General features: G+C 37.5%; 1 protein-coding gene across 2 annotated transcripts in view; it reads left to right on the forward strand.

Annotated features, from left to right (window-relative positions):
* The window catches only part of ZBTB11 (zinc finger and BTB domain containing 11), a 30,562-nt gene extending 11,011 nt beyond the window's left edge, over window positions 1-19,551 (forward strand). Inside the window, exons 5-11 of one of the 2 annotated variants that reach the window (XM_073306814.1) lie at window positions 3,516-3,695; window positions 4,112-4,348; window positions 5,200-5,344; window positions 6,544-6,661; window positions 8,866-9,024; window positions 11,794-11,842; window positions 13,124-13,213. In XM_073306814.1, the coding sequence (XP_073162915.1) occupies window positions 3,516-3,695; window positions 4,112-4,348; window positions 5,200-5,344; window positions 6,544-6,661; window positions 8,866-9,024; window positions 11,794-11,842; window positions 13,124-13,129 (894 nt within the window). In that variant the 3' untranslated portion in view covers window positions 13,130-13,213. Of the gene's footprint in view, window positions 1-3,515; window positions 3,696-4,111; window positions 4,349-5,199; window positions 5,345-6,543; window positions 6,662-8,865; window positions 9,025-11,793; window positions 11,843-13,123; window positions 13,300-15,711 lie in introns of those variants that run through there. The other variant, XM_073306806.2, reaches the window with a different exon arrangement.
* Window positions 19,552-20,826: the final 1,275 nt, after the last annotated feature.

Raw genomic sequence — 20,826 nt, forward strand, 5'->3', positions numbered from 1 at the left:
TATAGATTACATAAGAAATTGAGTGAAGAACTTCTAAGGTTGCAAAGTTGAGCGCTCATATTAGGAAATGACAAAATTAAGGTTGTATGGGCAACCTTAATTCAACCCTTTTGTGTGTATATGTATTATGATACAGTCTTCAATTACATAGTCACATGCATTTTTTTTCCACAGGACCCACTGCCTCTCTTAAAGAGCACAGGATGGACGGCTTTTACTAAATTCAATATTTCTTTTAATAAAATTTGCATCCCAAGATCTTATTTACCATGCACCATCTAAATGCTGCATTGGATACAGAATTATTAATTTCCCTTGGGGCTTTTCTATAGAAGCTCTCACTGTAGTATCTAAGTGCTTCACAAACACTAATGAATTTATCTTAACAACATCTCTGAAGTGAAGTGGTGGTATTATTCCCATATAACAGTTGGGGAACTAAGACATGGAGGTTAAAGCCTACTCAGTCAAAAGTGTCCCATAATTTTGAATGCCTTGAGACACTTGGGGACTGATTTTTTTTTTTAATTTTTTTTTTTTTAAGACTTTTCAATTTTCAAGCATAGTTCCCATTTATTTCACTTGCAACTGTGAATGCTAAGCTCTTTTGAAAATCTGGCCCCATTTGTGTCAAGTTCAACACCCAGAATATGGGACAGTGAAAACCTGACACGTTTGGTTTAAGTGACTTACCTAGCATCACATAGAAACTGGTAGAAGCAGGGATAGATTCCAATTTTCCTAGGCAACATTCAGTTGCCTTAATCATAAGACCATCCTCTCTTCCTTCAGTCCCATGCCACATTCATGATTCAGCCCTTCCAAATTCTGTAACAAATGGGGAGTCATACAGACAACAGTTTCGTTCACTACACAGCTCTGATTCTTTTTCTGAGCAGTCTGTCCTGTGCACTGAATGAGACAAGGGTCTTGGGGAAAAAGTAGTATGTGATCATGTAATTTAATTAAAGACTATCAAAGATGCATATGCACAAGGGGGCCAAATTAAGATTGTATGTGCAACCTTAATTCTGGTATTTCCTAACTCAAGTGTTTTAATTTGCAGTTTTTTAAATATACTTTTAATATAGACTTCTTTGTATTTGAGTGCCTAAGTGTTTAAGAAGAGCAAACTGGAAAAAAAAATTCATCAGATGGAACCATAGTCCACCCCCACATGAGTCATCAATAGGATTGAAACCTTAAGATCCACAGCCCAGTCCTCTGCCACTTGAGCTAGTAGAATAACTGTGGTGGTAGCAGTAGGAGGTTGTTATCCTTCTTGTGCAGCAGCTATACTTTGCTAGTGGGTTTCGCAGATATTTACTGACAGCAGAGGAAATCTGCATTTTGGCAAATCTGCAGCAAAAGTGTTCTTAAAATGAACAACATGTGCGGGGTCATCATCTGAGACTGCTATAGCATGAAATATATGGCAGAATGAGGGTAAAACAGAACAGGAGACACAATTCTTCCCCAAGGAGTTCAGGACCCAAATTTAATTAACACATTTTTAAATAACTGTCATCGGCATGGGAAGCTTCCTCTGGAATGGTGGCCAAAGCATGAAGGGACATACGAATGTTTAGCATACCTTGCAATGCCGGCTAGAAGAGCACAATGCGAACACCTATTCTCACTTTCAGGTGACATTGTAAATAAGAAATGGGCAGCATTATCTCCCATAAATATAAACAAACTTGTTTGTCTTAGTAATTGGCTGAACAAGAAGTAGGACTGAGCAGACTTGTAGGCTCTAAAGTTTTACATTATTTTTAAGTTATGTAACACAAAAATCTACATTTGTAAGTTCCACTTTCATGATAAAGAGATCTCATACAGGTACTGTAGTGCAGTGAATTGAAAAATACCATTTCATTTTTACGGTGCAAATATTTGTAATAAAAATAAAGTGAGCACAGTACACTTTTTATTCTGTGTTGTAATTAAAATCAATATATTTGAAAATGTAGAAAAACTCCAAAATATTTAATAAATTTCACTTAATAGTCTATTGTTTAACAATGCAATTAAAACTGATTAATTGCAATTAATTTTTTTGTTAATCGCGTGAGTTAACTGCGATTCATTGACAGTCCTAGTTTCTCCACCCACCTTGCTCCAGTTTCCTCTATCCTCACTACTCCAAATACATTTCTCATGGACTACAGACTATCTTTGTACACCTGACCTACTGACCTGTGAACCATCACATAGCAGGCATAGACTCAACTTCTTCTATTCCACATGTCTCTTTGCTGTCTGGAGATTATCAGCATATTGCCTTGCCATATTTTTAATGCATTCTGACCCTCTGACAGTTCACCCATACACTATGGTCTAGCAGATTATGCATTTGATTTTTTTTAAGTGCCTGTTCTATTATACTAGGCATTCTTATTAAGTATTAAACATATATTTCATATAACTATTTGTGAATCAAGCAATCTGTCCTCACCCAAAAACTAACCAGCTGAAAAACTTAGCGGGTCTGCCTTTGTCACACTGCTGTTCTCCTTCTCAAAAGCCAAAGGCAATACATAGACTTGAATCACACTTTCTCTTAAAACACAGCCTGTGCTGGAGTTTCATTCCAGAGACTTGTCTACAGAATGTAATAGCCCCTGTTTAGCAATTGGTAGCTAGTATTAAGTGTAGCTGCATTGGGCTGACTCCTAAAATATAGACATGGACATAAAGGGGTTTCCACCATTGAGATAACTGCTAATCTGCTTCAGGCTGAAATTGAACTGGGAGGATTGATGTTCTCAGCCATGGAATGTGCCCCATATTTAGGTAGAGATGTGGATTTGCACAGACAGCAAAGAGTTCAGGAAAAGAAACCGGAGCACAGTCTGTCCTGAGACAGTCTCTCAGCTAGTTTACTTGTGATACCTACCTAGACTTTACTACTACTGGGAGAATGAGAGTAAGAATAATTTCAGGAGCTGTCTTGTATTTCTTACTATCTCTCAAACAGAGCTTTTCTTTAAGTGATTGGTAAAAATAAACTAGCCCAGCTGGTTTAGCTGGCTATTTTATTTTAGAAAAGCAAGCAAAAACACTGAAAAGGGAACTTGAGTGAAGAACATAATTTTGCTGACTCCATCTGAAACAGAGGAGTTGAAGTGGAGGAAGCTGTGTTCTCTGTCACTTGGTTTTCCTAAAACAAAAGATTTCTGATTTGTAATAATCACTTTTTCAAAGCAGGCATATGCACTGAAAACTCAGATATTGAACCTTCTATCTAGATTTTACTAAGGTGGCATCCAGTTTATGGTAAAACATTGTTCTTAACATACGGTCTGCAGTATCATTGTGGGTTCAGTTTGCTTTTAAACAGGTACTAGAAACTTAGAGCAATTTGTTAACACTAAAGTAGTTACTGCCAATGTAATAATATCTAGCTCTTATATAGTAATATTAAAAGTAATGAAGGTTGATGCTTAAAAGCAAGCGTGAGACTGAAAGAACATAGTACTTTTTATTAGAAACTATCATTGTTTTCCAATTAGGTTGCCATGAAGTTAGTGCAAAGAGGGAAGAAGATGAAGCAGCCCAAAAGAGATATCACAGAGAACAGTGAAGTGGAAGCTCAGATCAAATGCACTGAATGTGGGATGGTTTTTCAGAGGCGTTATTCGCTTATAATGCATACACTGAAACATGAAAGAACTAAAGATTATAAATGCCCGGTAAGTTTGTCTTTGTAAATTTTTCAAAAATTCCTCTGAGTTGGTAATTGCTCTTAATGTTGCTATTAGCACATACATTTATTTTTGTCTTATGGATTTAGAAAAGTCTGGAAGTGAATGTTATTGGGAACTGGTCCAATGCAAAGCTGCTTCTGCCAGTAGTTGCCTCTGCACTATTTTAATATTTACAACTAATAAATTAAGAACCTTACCTGAAAGTAAGTTGAGATGTAATGCATATTTATAGTTTTAATAGCTGGATTTATAGAGTAGCTAATCATATTACTGTGATTTTATGTTTTATTTACAAATGTGAAACTTTTATTCAAGGGTTTCTTAAAATAAGATAATTCAACAGTTTTGAAATAATTTAAGAAAATAATGCACATTATAGCTCCATGTATTTTCTTTCCTAGCTATGTAAAAAAGAGTTCCAGTATGGTGCCTCTCTGCGTGCCCACCTTGTTCGACATACCCGAAAAAATGAAGTGAGCACTGCAACAGCTAGTATAGAAGAGACGGGAGCGTCAGTAGTGAAAGGCAGAACTAAGCGGGAGTTTATATGTGATATATGTGGAAGAACTCTACCCAAGCTCTACGCTCTCAGAATACATATGCTCAAACATACAGGTGTAAAGCCACATGCATGCAAGGTAAAGAAAATACATCCTTTCCTGATGTCTTAGAAATTTGAAATGACTTCTTGATTCACGAGTAACTACACTGCACCTTACAACCTAGGTTAATCTTAATCACTTCACAGTGCTTGTGTGAAAAATAAGTAATGTAAGAACTTTGATTTAAATATAATTTGAGATTGAAGAGGAATTAGAGGGAATGTAATTTCCCAACTAGAACACTAGAGTTAATGCCCCTTCTCCCAAGACAATGTCTTGGGATTTTTCATTACAAATGGTCAGGATCTCTGTTTTTATGATGTATCCAAAGATGACATCTCCAGCAGCACAATGCCATGCAACCCCTGGCTTGGAAGTTGGTTCTGTGTTGATTCAAATAGGAGCGCCCATCCAGTGATTTACTAGTACTAGTCTTGGGTTTTCCTTTGTTCTCCGTTTGATATGCTAACCCATCCTGACTGCTTAGGTGGAACAGCATATCATGTTACAAACATTTCATATGGTGTGATGGTGGTTTGAATGACAACTACCTCAACGTTCCATAATTATCTGGGAAAGTGGCCTTTGCCCAAATATGCCTATGGCTACCTCTGCAACAAGAAATAAGGCAAAATAACCACAATGTTAAGGACAGAAATTTTTTTTGCAGTTTGTACAGTGGTTTCCTGCTGACACAAAGCCACAAGCATGATCAGCTAGGTTTCCCAAGTAGCATACTTTTTTTACATTATATTTGAAGAGAAGGTAACATTTATGCTCTGAAAAATTTATGATGAGATGCAATACTGTCTTTGTCTCAAAGACTTGTAAATTTTAAGATTTATGTGATCTTGTATACTTTATCCAACTGAGTTTTTTCTTCATAGGTCTGTGGAAAGGCATTTACCTACAAGCATGGATTAAAAATGCATCTGGCTCTCCATGAGACACAGAAGCAGTTCAAATGTGACTTGTGTGAAAAGTCTTTTGTCACAAAACGGAGTCTTCAGGAACATATGAGCATTCACACAGGTAAACAGTGGGCAAGAGTGGGAGTAATGAGAACCATGGTATGTTGATAAATACTTCGGGGAACATAAAAGTTAATCCATTAACTCTGTTGACTTCTGTAGATAATTGAAGTGTAAATTATTTTCTAGCACTTCACTCTTTACTCATTGTGATTTACACTAGTTTCCCCAATGTTCTGGCAGTGTTTGTCTGCATGTGACTTTATGCTTATGATCTGAGAGTTTCATGCCTTGTCAAAAAAGCCATCTTCATTCCACTGGAGTTCTGAGGCTTTTGCCCCAATTTAAATGTTCTCTCCAGCTTCACTCCACGAGGAGCCACCACGTTGCAATAGCCATCCCCTTAACTAAGGAATAGAGGACTTGTATAAGAACTTGTGAAATTAATGAGTTCACAGATATAAGGAACTGATAGGAAAGCTTGAGGGTGAAAAGAGAATGTGAGATATGACAGTATAATAGTTTAGTGTGAACTTCAGGTATTTTAAGGTAGCTTAATATCTTGAAGTCCTGTGCATTTTTATTTCCTGGAGTGTGATGTATTAAGAATTGGGTACAAAAGATTGTTTTCCTTTACAATGCAGTTGTAGGTTCCAGAAAATAGAAGGGTTTCTACATACCTTCTTACAAATATCCTTTTGGCAGTCTAGTATTCAAGAACAGCCTGATAGGATCTGGGAATTTCCTGTTAAGGTAGCCTCCCATAGATCCAAGGTCTGATTTCTCTTCCTGTGCCCCCCATTCATGTATGCTGAACTATTACTAAAGTTGCTGCAGATGCTGTGCTCTGACTGTTTGCAATCTATTTCTTCAGCAGTAAATTGTTTGTTTTTTGTTTTTTTAAGATTGTTCAGAGTTAAGAACAAATTATAATTAAAGGTTATAGAGATTTTTGTCTGAACCATTTTAAGTATCTTATGATACAGTAGTTTAAAGTTGTGACTCAGCTTCTTCTTCAAATATGTACAGCAATATTATCCAAGATTATACCAGCATGTAAAGAATATTCTTGAAAATCCCAACTAGATTCCAAGTGTATATAATTAAACTTTCCTCTTCCTGTAGTAATAAAGCTCTGAGTACTTCAGATGAATTCTGTAAAAGTTATATACTCCCTTTAAAGCACTGCAGAGAGTTGGGGCTCAGATAGGAGACTTAGCCTTTTAAAGTACTTTTTTGTTGTTGTTGTTCTGTTTACAGGAGAATCCAAGTATCTTTGCTCCATTTGTGGGAAGTCTTTTCATAGAGCCTCAGGACTTAGTAAGCACATAAAGAAACACCAGCCAAAGCCTGAAATTCGTGGCTATCAGTGTACTCAGTGAGTATAAATTGACCTTTAAGTCCCTGGATTATTAAAGATAGTTTTAGTTGTCTCTCATGCTGCAGTTGGTCACATGGAATTATTTAGAATAAAATATGTTAAGCACTGGGGTGGAAAATGCACTTGTGAAGTTCATATAAGGACAAATGCAAAGTACTCCTCTAAGGAAGGAATAGTCAATTTGCACACATGCAAAATGGGAATTGACTGTCTAGGAAGGAGTACTGCAAAAAGGTGTCTGGGGTCATAATAGATCACAAGCTAAATATGAGTTGATGTTGCATGGTTGATGTTGCAAAAAAAGCAAACATCATTCTGGGATGTAGTAACAGGAGCATTGTAAGCAAGCCACAAGAAGTAATTCTTCCGCTTTACTCTGCACTGATACAGCCTCACTGGAGTATTGTGTCCATTTCTGGGAGCCGGGGGCCCACGGCCGGCAGCTGGGGGCCAGGAGCATGCGGTTGGGACCCAAACTGGGGGCAGGGCTGGAGCAGAGGTGAGGGGAGAGCAGGGCTGGGTGGCGCTCCTTCCCTGCTCTGCGCTGGGGCTGGCTCGGGCCCTGCTGCGCCCCCCTAGTGGAGTGCCCCTCACAGTTTGGAGACCACTGACATAAAAATTACAAGGAAGAGAGAGAAAAAAAATTTTGTAACATCTGAGGATAGGACAAGAAGCAATGAGCTAAAATTGTAGCAAGGGTAGCTTAGGTTGGACATCAGGAAAAACTTCCTAACTCTCATAGTGGTTAAGCACTGGAGTAAATTGTCTAGGGACATTGTGGAATCTCCATTATTGGAGATTTTTAAGAGCAGGTTAGACAAATGCCTGCCAGGGGTCGTCTAGATAATATTTCATCCTGCCACGAGGTCCCTTCCAGTCCTATGATTCTATATATTGGAGATGAAAGTCTTGATTAATATTAACCTTGATCATGCTTGTCCTCACCCCAGATTCTATTTAGATACGGTTGTTTGGGGTTTGTCTTAGGCAAACCTTTACACACCTGGGGATCCTCTCTGGCACACCCTAGGTGGTTTGTCAGATGAAGAAGGTCGTCTTCTCTGACAACTTTGTCTAAGAGCTTCTCTCTTTTTTTCTATAAAAGCAGCAAAGAGTCTTGTGGCACCTTATAGACTAACAGACATACTGGAGCATAAGCTTTCGTGGGTGAATACCCACTTGGTTGGATGCATGTGATGAAGTGGGTATTCACCCATGAAAGCTTGTGATCTAATACGTCTGTTAGTCTATAAGGTGCCACAGGACTCTTAGTCCGGATCTGTAAAAGCGGCAAACACGGCTACCCTTCTGATCTCTTTTCTATATAATCCCTGTTGTTAAGTGACTTGGATAATGGGGCATTATGTCAGGGAGAGGAGGAGGCTTTCAAACAAGATGCCTGAGAAGCAGAGTTTATTGGTCCACTAGAGAAGAAGCACCTTCTTGATCATGCATATTCCTGTGGTGTGCTAAAGAGGAGCTGGTGAACCGTGGCCTCCCATGGAGCTGTTATGGGGTGGCATGGATGAGGGGAGGCATTAGGAAAATTTGGGTTGAGGGATTGGCAGGGGGAGTGTCTTTGAGAAGCAGAGCTAGCAGTTGTGATGAATGTGCTTGAGCAATCTGAACAGTAAAGCAATTTAATGTCTGCTTTCCTAGTCAATCCTCCATGGTTCCAAAAAAAGAGATGCCAGTTCCTTCATAAGCATGGCTTTTCTAGCTTAGAGAACAACACTTTGTGTTCTGTAACTTGTGATGTCCTAACTCTCCATAACTCTCTCTTGTTTTTTGGGTACTGGATAGGAGTTATACAAACCTTTTTTCCCTATAACCGAGCAATCAAAGGAAATCAGCTTTCTATAACAGATAAAGGGAAAATATGCCTGAAGCCCATAAGATACATTCCAGATCTTTAAATTAGCTGCTATTTCTTTTAATCTCCCTTAATGTAGAAGAGGATTACATTGTTAATATAATGGTTGACACTGTAAACCTTGTCTACGTCATGAAGTCTTCCAGTCTTTTAAAATTACCGATATATACTGGGCTTTAGGCAACATGTAAATGATAAAGTACAGTGTTTTTGTGCCATTGAAATCGTGGTCCAGGATCCTCATTTTTGAACAATCCTCCCTCCATAGTTATCTTCATCTTATTATGATCCTCTCTTATGTGGGAGTCTGAAACCTTTATTGTTACAGATGTGAAAAAAGTTTCTATGAAGCTCGAGATCTCCGCCAGCACATGAACAAGCATCTTGGTGTGAAGCCGTTCCAGTGTGAGTTCTGTGGGAAGTGTTACAGTTGGAAGAAAGATTGGTATTCTCATGTGAAGTCCCATTCTGTCACAGATCCTTACAGGTGAGTGAGGGTCAGTTCACAACTGTTGTAAGCTGAGCACACTAAGGTGTTGCCGACCCACAGCTCTAATTACACCAATGAGGATCTGCTTTTGAATGACATTGCCAAGAGCTATCCATAGTTAGAGGCATGTAGCTTTCAGCAACAGATATAAAAGAATAACTTCATATGACGATCTCAATTGAAGAAGAGGATCTTGAATGTTTATGGATCAGTGTCCTAACAGAGAAAGCACAAGATGGGGTGCTGGTTGGTGTCTACTACCGACCACCAGATCACACTGGAGAAAAGGATAACTGGCTTCTTAATATATAGGGCGGGAAAAAGCAGCGTGATCTTGGGGGACTTCAATCTGAGTGACATGCTGGAGCTCCCAGGATGCCAGTAGTAAAATGTCCTTGGAATTTCTAAAACTGGTAAAGGACAATTTCCCAGCAAATGTTGCTTCCAACATGGGGGAATTCTATATTAGACTCATCTTGACAGATAAAGGTATTGATCACACAACTGAAAATTAGTGGTTGCTGAGTGATACAAGTGATCGTGACTTTATTACATTTGTTGTGTGCAAACAGACTGAAGTGCAAGCCAGTAATACATACACACAGACAGACATGCACTTGGTGCTTTAAAAGAGGTAATTTCATAAAGCTGAAAACAATTATGAGTCAAATTAGCTAGGAGAAAGTGTTTTTGCCCCCAAAACAAGAATCCCGGAATTCAGAGAGAGAACTTAGTTGGCTTAAAAAAAACAGTGTGGCTTAGAGGGGAATTGAAAGCAGCTCACGCTCTCGTGCGCTCTCTCTCTCTCTCAGTTGTGGGATTGTTTCTTTTTGGGCAGAATTCCTTTCCCCAGCTGATTTGACTTATTGTTTGTGAAAATGGTACTTTTAAAGCACTGTGTTTGTGTGTTACTGGCTTGGACTTTATTCTGTTTGCATACAACAAACGTAGTCAAGTCATGATCATTTGTGTCACTGAACAACCATTAAATTTCAGTTGTGTGATGAATGTATATATATATAAAATATAGGGGGAGGGGGAGGGAGGGCTTGGAAAGATTAAATTTAGTAACACATATCTGGTTTCACTTTCCCTCTTAGACATTTACTGATTTTTAAAAAAATTAATCCTTCCAAGTATAAATATTAATTAGAAGCTATCAACTTCCCCTTTTTTTTCTGTTGGTTTTGTGTGTTGTCTCTCTCTCTCGTTGGATGATTACATTTTTATCAGTATATGTCAGTAAATGTTGATTTCTCTGTACACACGCAAACTGACAAAAATATTTCTGTTGTTAGTAATCAAAATTTACAGATAGGCAAAGTAAGAAGAATTCTGTTTGAGATCTTACTAGAGTCAAAATTCAGTGATTTAGACTTTTGAATTAGACTTGTTACAAATAGAATAGACTAGAGAATTAATAGTATAAACAGGTGTGAGTTGGAGTTTAAGGATATTTACATTGTCAACATGACAGGTCAAAATATACAGTTTGTGTTTTAATGGTTATAAAGCTTTAATTGTCTGACCACCCTTCAATCATTTCCCACAACTCTGGACATTTAAATAGATAAAAATCTAAAATAATGCTTAAAAATAAACATCAATATCTGTTGAAATTCTGGGGAAAAAAGTCAAATTCTGCAAAGCCGAGTTATATTAATTACTAGAAATTGTAGAAAATTGATAAGAGAAGCAAAAAGTTACAAGGAAAAATCAATAGCCAGAAAAATTAAAGACAATAAGAAGGAGTTTTTTAAATATGTGAGGAACAAAAGGAATTCTAACAATAGTATTGGTCCACTGCTAGACAGAAATAGTACAATTGTCAATAATGCAGAAAAAGCAGTGTTCAATAAATATCTTCTGTGTTTGGTAAAAGGTCAGATGATTTCATAATCAAAAATTACAGGAGAGTGATATAATGCCAATCAACATGGATTTATGGGAAATAGATCCTGTCAAACTAACTTGATCTTTTTCTGATGGGATTAGATTCTAAGGCCAGAAGGGACCATTGTGATAATCTAGTCTGACCTCTTGCATAACACAGGCCATAGAACTAACCCAGAACAATTCATGTTTGAACTAGAGCATGTCTTCTTGAAAAAATCCACTTCTGATTTAGAAATCCACCACAACCTTTGTCCAATTGTTCCGATTGTTGATTACCCTCACTGTTAAAAATGTATGCCTTATTTCCAGTGAGAGAGAGGTAGAACAAGGTCCAGTGGTTGGAAGCTGAAGCTAGACAGTTTCTCACTGGAAATAAGGCATACATTTTTAACAGTAAGGGTAATCAACTCTAGATTGAAGAGCTCGTTATCAAAAATTTACTCCCATGTTAAGAACTTGCAGACTGTGTTCATGTCACCCCTTAACCTTCACTTTGTTAAGCTAAGTAGAGCAAGCTCCTTGAGTCTGTGGCCTGGTCTACATTTAAAAATTAGATCAACAAAGTTGTGTTGCTCAGGGTTGAAACAATTTGCTCCTTGAGCACAGAAGTTAGGTTGACCCTAATCCCTGCTGTCAAGCTAGCTATCGCATCTTGGAGAGGTGTATTAACTATATTGATGGAAACGCCTCTACTGTCAGTGTAGAAGTGTCTGCACTACAGCGGCATAGCTGCAGCTGTTCTGCTATAGCACTTGTAGTGTAAACGTAGCCTATCACTATAAGGCATGCTTTCTAATCCTTTAATCATTCTCGTGGCTCTTCCAATCCCTTTCCAATTTATCAACATCTTTCTTGAATTGTGGACAACAGAACTGGAGACAGTATTCCAGCAGCGGTCACACCAGTAACAAATACAGAGGTAAAATAACCTCTTTATTCCTACAAGTTTTGATTTATGAAGATACTAATATTGATGTAATATACTTAAACTTCTGTAAGGAATTTGGCATAGTGTTGCACAATATTTTGATTAAGAAACTAGAACTATACCAAATTAACATGGCACACATTAAATGTGCTAACTGATATGTCTCAAAATGTAATTGTAAATGGGAAATGCTCATCGAGCAGGTGTTTGCAAACCACACAGATTGAGAGAGTGGTAAATAATGAAGAGGATGGATCACTGACACAGATGGATCTGGAACTACATGCAGTTCCCTTCAGTATCTTCAGGGAAAACTGAAGGCTGGTAAAGTTCCCCATGGAATGCTTTCAGGAAACAAAATGGGGACATCAGAATTACTGGGCATCCGTAGCATATACTTCAGGATCCTGAATCCCATCTGTTCATCTGTAAACCTTGTTTAGGCTTTTATAAAAGATGCAGCACATGGTTAGCATTTTAGTTCATGTCCATGAGGCCTTTCCTGTGGGTGGCAAATTAATAATTGTACATGAAGGAGTCATGGTTATGTTAGTTGAATACGTGCATTTCTTAAAACATTTTTTCCCCTAATGTACAAATAGCACAAACTAGGTCATTATGGCCAGAAGCAAACTTATTAGTACGGAGAATATAAGCTATACTATGTTAAAACATTTTCTTTGCATTAATAATGTACAAATAAAACTGTTTGATGTAGCCAGTACTTCCCATTTCAAATATCAACTAGAAAATAGCATTGAGAGGATTCAGTAGGGTATCCCCTAAAGTGTCTGAGGAAAATGGGTAATTCAACAAACTTAGTTACTTGGAGTACTTTACCTCTGCCCTCACACCTCCATCATTCTCCACGTATGCCTGCATAGTATGCATCCTCAAAGATAACAATATGAGCTACAAATAATAATGCATGTGAAACTTTAGGGGGATTAGTACATCTTGTGCAAAGTTAGAAATGTTTGGTTATTAATCTGTGTGGTTTTGCTAATGTGGAATGGTGAGTGGAAGTTTGTGTCTAGGATTAAGAAAGCATGTGGTTGTAGTCTCATGGCACAATAATATTTTAAAATCTGAAACCATTTCTCTTTACATTGGAGCATCAAAATCTAATATCTTTAATTATAAAACTGGCATTCCTTTAAACTTTCCCTATTTGAGTTAAAAGGCGTTTTAAAAGCTTAACCTAAAATAGGCATGGGATAATGATTTCAAGCATGTTTTCTGTATCTAATAGGTATTCTTTTCACATTTTAGATGTAATGTGTGTGGCAAAGAATTCTATGAGAAAGCTTTGTATAGAAGACATGTAAAGAAAGCCACTCATGGGAAGAAAGGGAGAGCAAAGCAAAATCTGGAACGTGTGTGTGAGCACTGTGGAAGAAAATTCACCCAACTGCGAGAATACAGACGACACATGAATAATCATGAGGGTACACAGAAAATAAGTGATTGTGTCCTTTCTGTAAAAATACTAGTATTTTAACAGATAATATGTTTAGGGTCCCCATGAGTGGGGAGCCACAAGGAAGTAGTTATGGATTATCAAGTCAACAGAAAGTAGGTTTACACTCATCCTGTTATTTAACATATTTCTAGCGACTTCCAAAAGTAGACATTAGAATCCTTCTAAAACCTTATAGCACTGGTCATGCAAGTGGATACAAAAGGTGTATTCTCAGTACTCTGTGAAGGGTTGTAATAAAAACACATTTTCAGGAGTTTCTGTGAGACTCTATTAATAAAGTTTTGTGTATGTGGCAAGGAATTAATATTGTGTAAAAATTATAAAAATATTCAACTTCTAAATAAATGCACCCTCACCTCTTCTCCCCCCCCCCCCCAAAAAAAAAAAAAAAGAGAGAGAGAGCAAGAGTGAGTGATTGGTTTCAAACACTTATAAACTCCTAAAAATATTGTTTCCTTTTTTTGGACTGAAATTTGTCAGTTCAGTAGTTTACAGTGGAGATTAAAACCTTTAAGCATTTTGGGGACAATATGAACAGAACAGTTGTAATTAAAAAGTTTCCAATATATGCAAAAGCATTTCATAAGGAAGCTCAGCATGAGACTTGGAATAATTGAATAGTCTGACTATGTACTTCTACACACAAGTTGCTATATTGTGGCAAAAATCACTTTTTCTAAACATCTTACCCATAAAGGACTGTTAATAATAAGTCTAAAATCTCATTCGCTGCTGGGGTAGAAATTTAAGTGTTTGTTTACATTAAAAAAAGAAGCACCTATAATGTCCCATAATTTTCTGCCATAAATCTGTAGCAGTGGTAATATAGGAAGTTAGCACTAAAATTGTTTCTTTTGTACATCAGTGCAAATAGCGATCATACATACATTATGCATAATAATTTTGCTATACACTGACTTGAGGAAGAAATAGTTTCAAACTAGGGATTTCAGGCTCAGTGGAAGATGGACACACAACTTTACAGAAATTAACAAAAATCAGTGGAGTAGGATTACATTTGGAGGAGAGATGGTACCAAACGGAAAGGCAGAATGGGAGACATGGGATGTAACAGTGAGACTCTGTGCTCAAGGCACTCCTAAGGCGAGACGCACAGTATGGAGATATGCTCCATATAAGTGCCTGTGTAAAGTTTCGGGCTTTTTCTATGCCTGCACAGATCCCCATTAACTGTCTGTTGCATCTCTATGAATAGAGATTGTAGCCTCTCCAGGCTCATTTCATTACCTTTCATACCTCTCTACCAGTTAACCAAATCTGTTACTTCTACCTCTCAGATTTAAATGAAAATTTATAGTTAGACAAAATATGGTTTTAAGAAATAGAAGCACCATCAACACAGATAGAAGCTTTAAAACCTAATCTCTTGGTGGCATTTCAGAATGATATATAATGGCATGAAATAAAAAGAAACTTCGCAGAAAAGGTTTTCTGATATAGTTACAATCGAATAACTTGGTTAGGAGATGGTTTGTTGGAGATGTTCAAAAGCAGACTAAAAGCAAGATCCTTTAAGGGAAAATCCTGTCCAGCAATAGAATAGTTTAGATGGGCCACAAGGTTTTTGCCAAGCCTCTTCTCTTCTGATGTTCTGTAACTTACAGGCAAAGCACAATTTAGTAATGATTATGTTGTAACTCTTGACCTCTATCTGTGAGGTTCAGCTATACTTCTAGGATGGGATTTCCTAACCCACTCAGCATTGGCCTTCAAAGAACAAGGCCATGCTGAGTACTTGTGAAAATAGCCCCTGTAACCTACTATTCATTTGTATTTTACAATAGGACCCAAAGGCCCCAGTGCACTACAAACATAAAGTAGGAGACTCTTCCCTCCAAGGGCTCAGTCTGGATTAACATATCTGATATAGTTGTGTATCCTTCCCTTTAGTAGACTCTTGCTCTGGGCTGAGGGGTTTTGTAGCACTCTTCAAATATCATATAATGCACTCAAAATTTGTAAATAAGATTTTATTCACGTCTCTTTTGCTCTGTGATGTGTGACTAGCAATTTTGTATTCATGGTTACCTCTGAAAACAGTGGTTTTCAACATTTTTTCACTGGTGGACACCTAAAATATTTCAAATGGAGATGTGGGCCCCTTTGGAAATCTTAGACATAGTCTGTGGACTCCTTGGGGTCCACGGACCATAGGTTGAAAACCACTGTTCCACGGTAGCGACAACCTTTCTCTGACCCCTTAGACATAGTCTGTAAACCCCCTGGGCTCCATGGACCACAGGTTGAAAACCACTGTATTAGAATGAAAAGGAGGACTTGGGCCTGGAATTTGTCATTCTCATTTACACAGATTTACAAAAACTAATAATCTTCCTTCTCTTGTTTTGGTGATCAGGTGTTAAGCCTTTTGAATGTCTGACTTGCGGAGTAGCCTGGGCTGATGCACGTTCCTTGAAGCGTCATGTGAGGACACATACTGGAGAACGACCATATGTGTGTCCAGTATGCAATGAAGCTTACATAGATGCCCGGACGCTACGGAAGCATATGACTAAGTTCCACAGGGATTATGTACCTTGCAAAATTATGCTGGAAAAGGACACCCTTCAGTTTCATAACCAGGGGACGCAGGTGGAACATGCCATCAGTATTTTAACAGCAGACATGCAAGAACAAGAAACGGAGATTAGCATTGGCAGTGAGGAGATTGAGACTGTGGTAGTGGCAGGAGAAACAATTGAAGCTATTGAAGCTGTTGCAGCTACTGAGGAATGTACATCAGTATCCACTCTTTCTGACCAAAGCATCATGCAGGTGGTGAATTACGTATTGGCACAACAGCAAGGACAGAAAATAGCTGAAGTTACACAAGCCATTGAAACTGTAAAAGTAGAAGTGGCCCACATTTCAGAAACAGAGTGAACACCATCTCTGACAGAGCAAGAAGAGTGCAGTATTGTCATGTAACAAGCTAAGTATTAACTGTGAGTATTTGAGGCTTACAGTAATACTGACTTTCAGATACAGAATCTCCTATATTGAGTTTCTTGGCTGCAGAATGATATCGCACAATGCACTGGTTAAAAAAAAAATAAAATAAAAGTGCAGATACTTCAGTACAGAGCAAGAGTTTGGAAGACTGATTTCTGAATCAGTCATCAATTAGTACAGAAAGGTCTAAAAATAAAATATTTCCTGTGTAATGGCAGTAAGTATCATGTTGTAAATTTTTTTATAATCTTTTACAAAGAAGCTGTGCTAGAATTGTACAGCTGTTTCAGTAGCATTTTGCTTTTGTTTTAATATGTATTTCATCAGGGTCAGTGAATGAAGTTTAAGTGATGGGTTCTGTCGTCTTTTCTTTCACTCCCCAAATCAGGGGATGTTGGACTGCTGTGGAGTGCGTGTTGCCTTGTGAAGGGCTGGAAACCTGTGGTATGGGGTCTTTTGCCTTTAGGTAGACTTGCTAACTGTGTATAAATCTACAAAGTGCTCCAGGAATTTTGCAAAATTAGCTTAAACTCCTCAGGACTGTGTGGCAGGTCAGTAAGTACACTTAAGGATTCTGCAAACCACTGTAAAATGACTTGCATAATCATGTAACTGTAACCAAATTTACTCAGTGAAGTCCATTGGAATCTGGGGAAAAAACTGTCACTGGTGAACAGTTACTTCCATAAATACAATGGGATCAATAGGGCTACTCAAATAAGTAACTGCTCTTCAGTGTGAATAAGGGGTTTAGTCTGGCCCTATATGTGCAACCCTGTTTAATTTATTTTGCTAGTTCAGTTGTGTAAACAAAGCTTTACACTGCTTCATTGTACGTATCCAAGGCAGGCAAACTAATGATGGATGTAGAACTCTTCTAATTTTATATTAAATTTATTTGAAAATTTCCACATGAAAAAAGTTAAGTGTAATTGAGTGCAGTTCTTTGGGAATGGGACACTGTATAAATCATCTGGTTTTCCAACTTCTGTATCATGGAGAATTGTTATTGAGAGGTGGGGATGGTGGGAGTTAATAATTCCAAAATGGGACAGACAGTAGCACTAGGACTGAATAATATGAATGTCATAATATCATGTTAAAAACTAAATTTGTGACACACATGCTGGAAATCTCCAAAGGCCTATTATACCACAGCTATATAAAAACATGTGTAAGGCAGGCTGTTAATCCTGTTGCATTTCCTCATCTTTGTGGAAGAACTTTCAGTCCCTGTTGGTTAATGTGTTAAAATAAAATGAAGCGGAAATATTTGTTCTAATATTAAAGAAATCCCATGCAATGAAGTTGCTAGTATCTTTTTCAGTGAATGTATAATTCCCCTGGCTTTTGCTGGAAGCAGAAGCCCCGCCTCTGTCTCTACCAGCCCTGCCAATCTCTCATACTTGATCAAATCATTGTATCATGGCCACACTGTTGTGTATGTATTGAGAGACCTGCCAATCCACTTTCATGTGTATTAAAACAACATATATGTTTGGCATATTTGAAATTCATTATCTTTCAGTACAATACAGCTCCAGATTGAAGGCAACAGAACTATAGCAATGAATGAGAGAGACTGTGTCATCCAATCCTATATGCGCAACAGGTGAAAAATGAACAACTTAAGCATGTATGTACATGAGGATAGCTGAGACCACCTTTGAGTTAGTATCCTTACATTAGTTTCAGCCTGTGTGGTGATATAATCTACTCTCATTGTGTAAGATGCATACTGAGAGTGTTTAGTTCAGGGACTAAAACAGAAGATGTAGATGGTAGTTTTGAGTTCATGTTCTGAAAGGATATAGCATAAAAGCTTGTACTGCAAAAGTATTCAACGGGGGTAAGACCACTGGTCCCTGCTAGATAAACTTAACAAATTTGGTTATATTACAATTTTCTTGTGTGGCCTGTGAAACTGGCTTGCCTTACACATTAACAAAATATGGGGCAAAATCCCTGATAAGGTGTCCAGCTCATTTGAATTAACATTTCTGTAAATGTTCCATCGCTTAGCTGAAAGATCTCAATTTAGTAGGCTGTAAAACAGACCACTTCTGTGTATTTTGCATGCATGTAGATAAGCTGTTGAAAATCTTACTTTTTTAAAAGCAATAACTAATGTAATTACATTGAGTTACTGCCTTGGGTCTGAACTGAGCTGTAGGTTACTGTATTCCAAAGATCAAAAATGTCTTCTGTGAGAACCAAACATGATGGCGATTTCATATTATTCACATACACCTTGTAACCTCTTATAATTGTGCTAGTCTCTAAATATTGCAATGGAGTAAAACTGCAGAAAACATACACTTGAAAAAATAGTGCTAGTTGTATTTTCCTGAACACTTGTATACCCAAAAACATTTTGGAGAAGCACCCTGGAAAGATCAGTCTATCATAATGTAAGCTAAAAAGAGAGGTAAGTGTAACAGTTCTTATAGCCATTATAATGTGAAAAGATTTGAATAGATGGTTAGGTAAATTTCCAAATTTTCTGAGTACTAGTAATTTATGCATAAGTATATATTGATAAAGTTGTGAGGAAACATGTTCAGGACAACTATTTGTAAATATTGTTTAGAGCTTCAATTGTATATTCAGTGTGCTACCTTACAACACAATACTTGTTAGCATCTTAATTAATCCTTGGGTACCTTTATTTTTCATCCTTCTGGAGACAAAGGAGTCTGTTGAATTTAAAAGAAAAAAAGTATAATGCCTTCTGTAAGAACGAAAATATGTTTTAATTGGCGTTATGACCTGCCACTCAATAAAATTGCAAAAAGGTTGGTAGATAAACAAAAAATCAAGCCAGCAGTGTGAAAGTTAAAGGCTACAGCATCTCTTGCTTAACATGTACAGTTGTGCCTTAATTTTTTTCAGAATGGCATACAGTAAGTAGGGGAGTATCATTTAACTTGCTGTTCCTGGATTTGTGAGGTTGCCTTTATTTATTTATTTTAAGTACACCTCTTAAATTACTAGTTTGAGAGGTTACTACCCTACCACAATTTATGTGAAATCAGGCCACGAACATGAGCATTTAAGATTGTTGAAGCTAGATTTTTTGTTTATAAAAACTCGTGAGAAACTCAGTCTATTTCTGAAGTATTCCTACTGAATTCCTGGACATAGTGAATTAAACATTTTTGGTTTGTACATTCTGCTGTTTTGGTGTTAGATGTATAAAGTTCTGGTTATTTCTGTCATTAAATAAACAGATCTTTGCCATTAATTATTCTTTTAAGCAACTTTCTTTTCAGAAAAGCGCATTCCAGAATTATATTTTTTTTGTGGTATGTAGCCACAGAATTCATGTTTAATTGCAAACTACTGAAGGGGCTCAGTTACTGGATTGCAGTGAACAGCTCCAGTTTTACAATTCTGGATGGCCAGATCAACTCCTTCCTAGAGAGTTAGATCTGAAGAACATTAATCATAGCAATTTTTCATGCATTTGCGTTAAAGTCTCATGAGACCTTAAGGTCACTGGCTTTTTATTATGATGTGGTGGTCCCTTACTGCCCCCTACCCTTCATTTGAAAGGGGACTGCTTTATGTTCAAGATCTTTGCATATTTTACTTAATTCCAGGCTTTCTGCTATATAATTTATGAGGTAGGACCACGGCCTGCTCTCTCCCACCCAGTTGATTTCCCGGTTTCTTATGTATGTTGATAAGCATTCAGTGTGTTGGTAATTTTTGTTTTGACCAATAACTGAAATTGTAGAAGTTGTCTGGGTAAAAGCTGGAAGTTTCCACAGTTGGGAACTAGCCCCCCACAAAAGATGCAATAATGGCAGTGAATTTTGCTATCCAGCAAGCACTCAAGGGCTTTGGTTCGGAGGCAGAGAGGAGCAATCTGTTAGGCAACAGCAGAGACTAGTTCTGATTTGGAATGTGTTGGGGGGGAAGAGTGTGAATGGAGGTTTGAAACTTGTTCCATGCCCTGTTAATCCTTGACACCAATTAGCAGCATTCCCTCTCACCTTGATATGCCAGTATGTCCAACAATAGTGAACACTCGTATCATTTTGTTAATGATCAGTGATGAACTAGTTAAGATTGTCACTTAAATTGTCACCTACAGAGCAAACACCCAATTGAGATCCCACTTCTCTGTTGCATTATTTGTTTTCCTGCAGGTTCAGGCAGACATTGCTGCATCAGTTTATGTGCAATTCATATTTTGGTTTTCTTTGCACTCACAGTTGCTATAGACTTGCATTCTTTTATGGTTTGTCCATTATTATTCATAATAAACATTTATATTGCAGTAGTGCTTAGAGATCAGTGTGTAGTTTGTTAGTTGAGTAGGAGAACACTGAGTTACAGATTGCAATCAATATTACGTGCTAGTTTTACAATTACCTTAACATGAGGATGCCAGTAGCCTTTTCATACAACTGTTTGCACAACAGCAGTTGAAAGAACATCTACAGTGGGATTTGATTACACATGGATCTTAAATGCATTCATGTTCAGACTTGTACTACACGAAGCAAGGTAG

This window comes from Lepidochelys kempii, chromosome 1, assembly GCF_965140285.1.
Source record: "Lepidochelys kempii isolate rLepKem1 chromosome 1, rLepKem1.hap1, whole genome shotgun sequence".
Taxonomy (NCBI): domain Eukaryota; kingdom Metazoa; phylum Chordata; order Testudines; family Cheloniidae; genus Lepidochelys; species Lepidochelys kempii.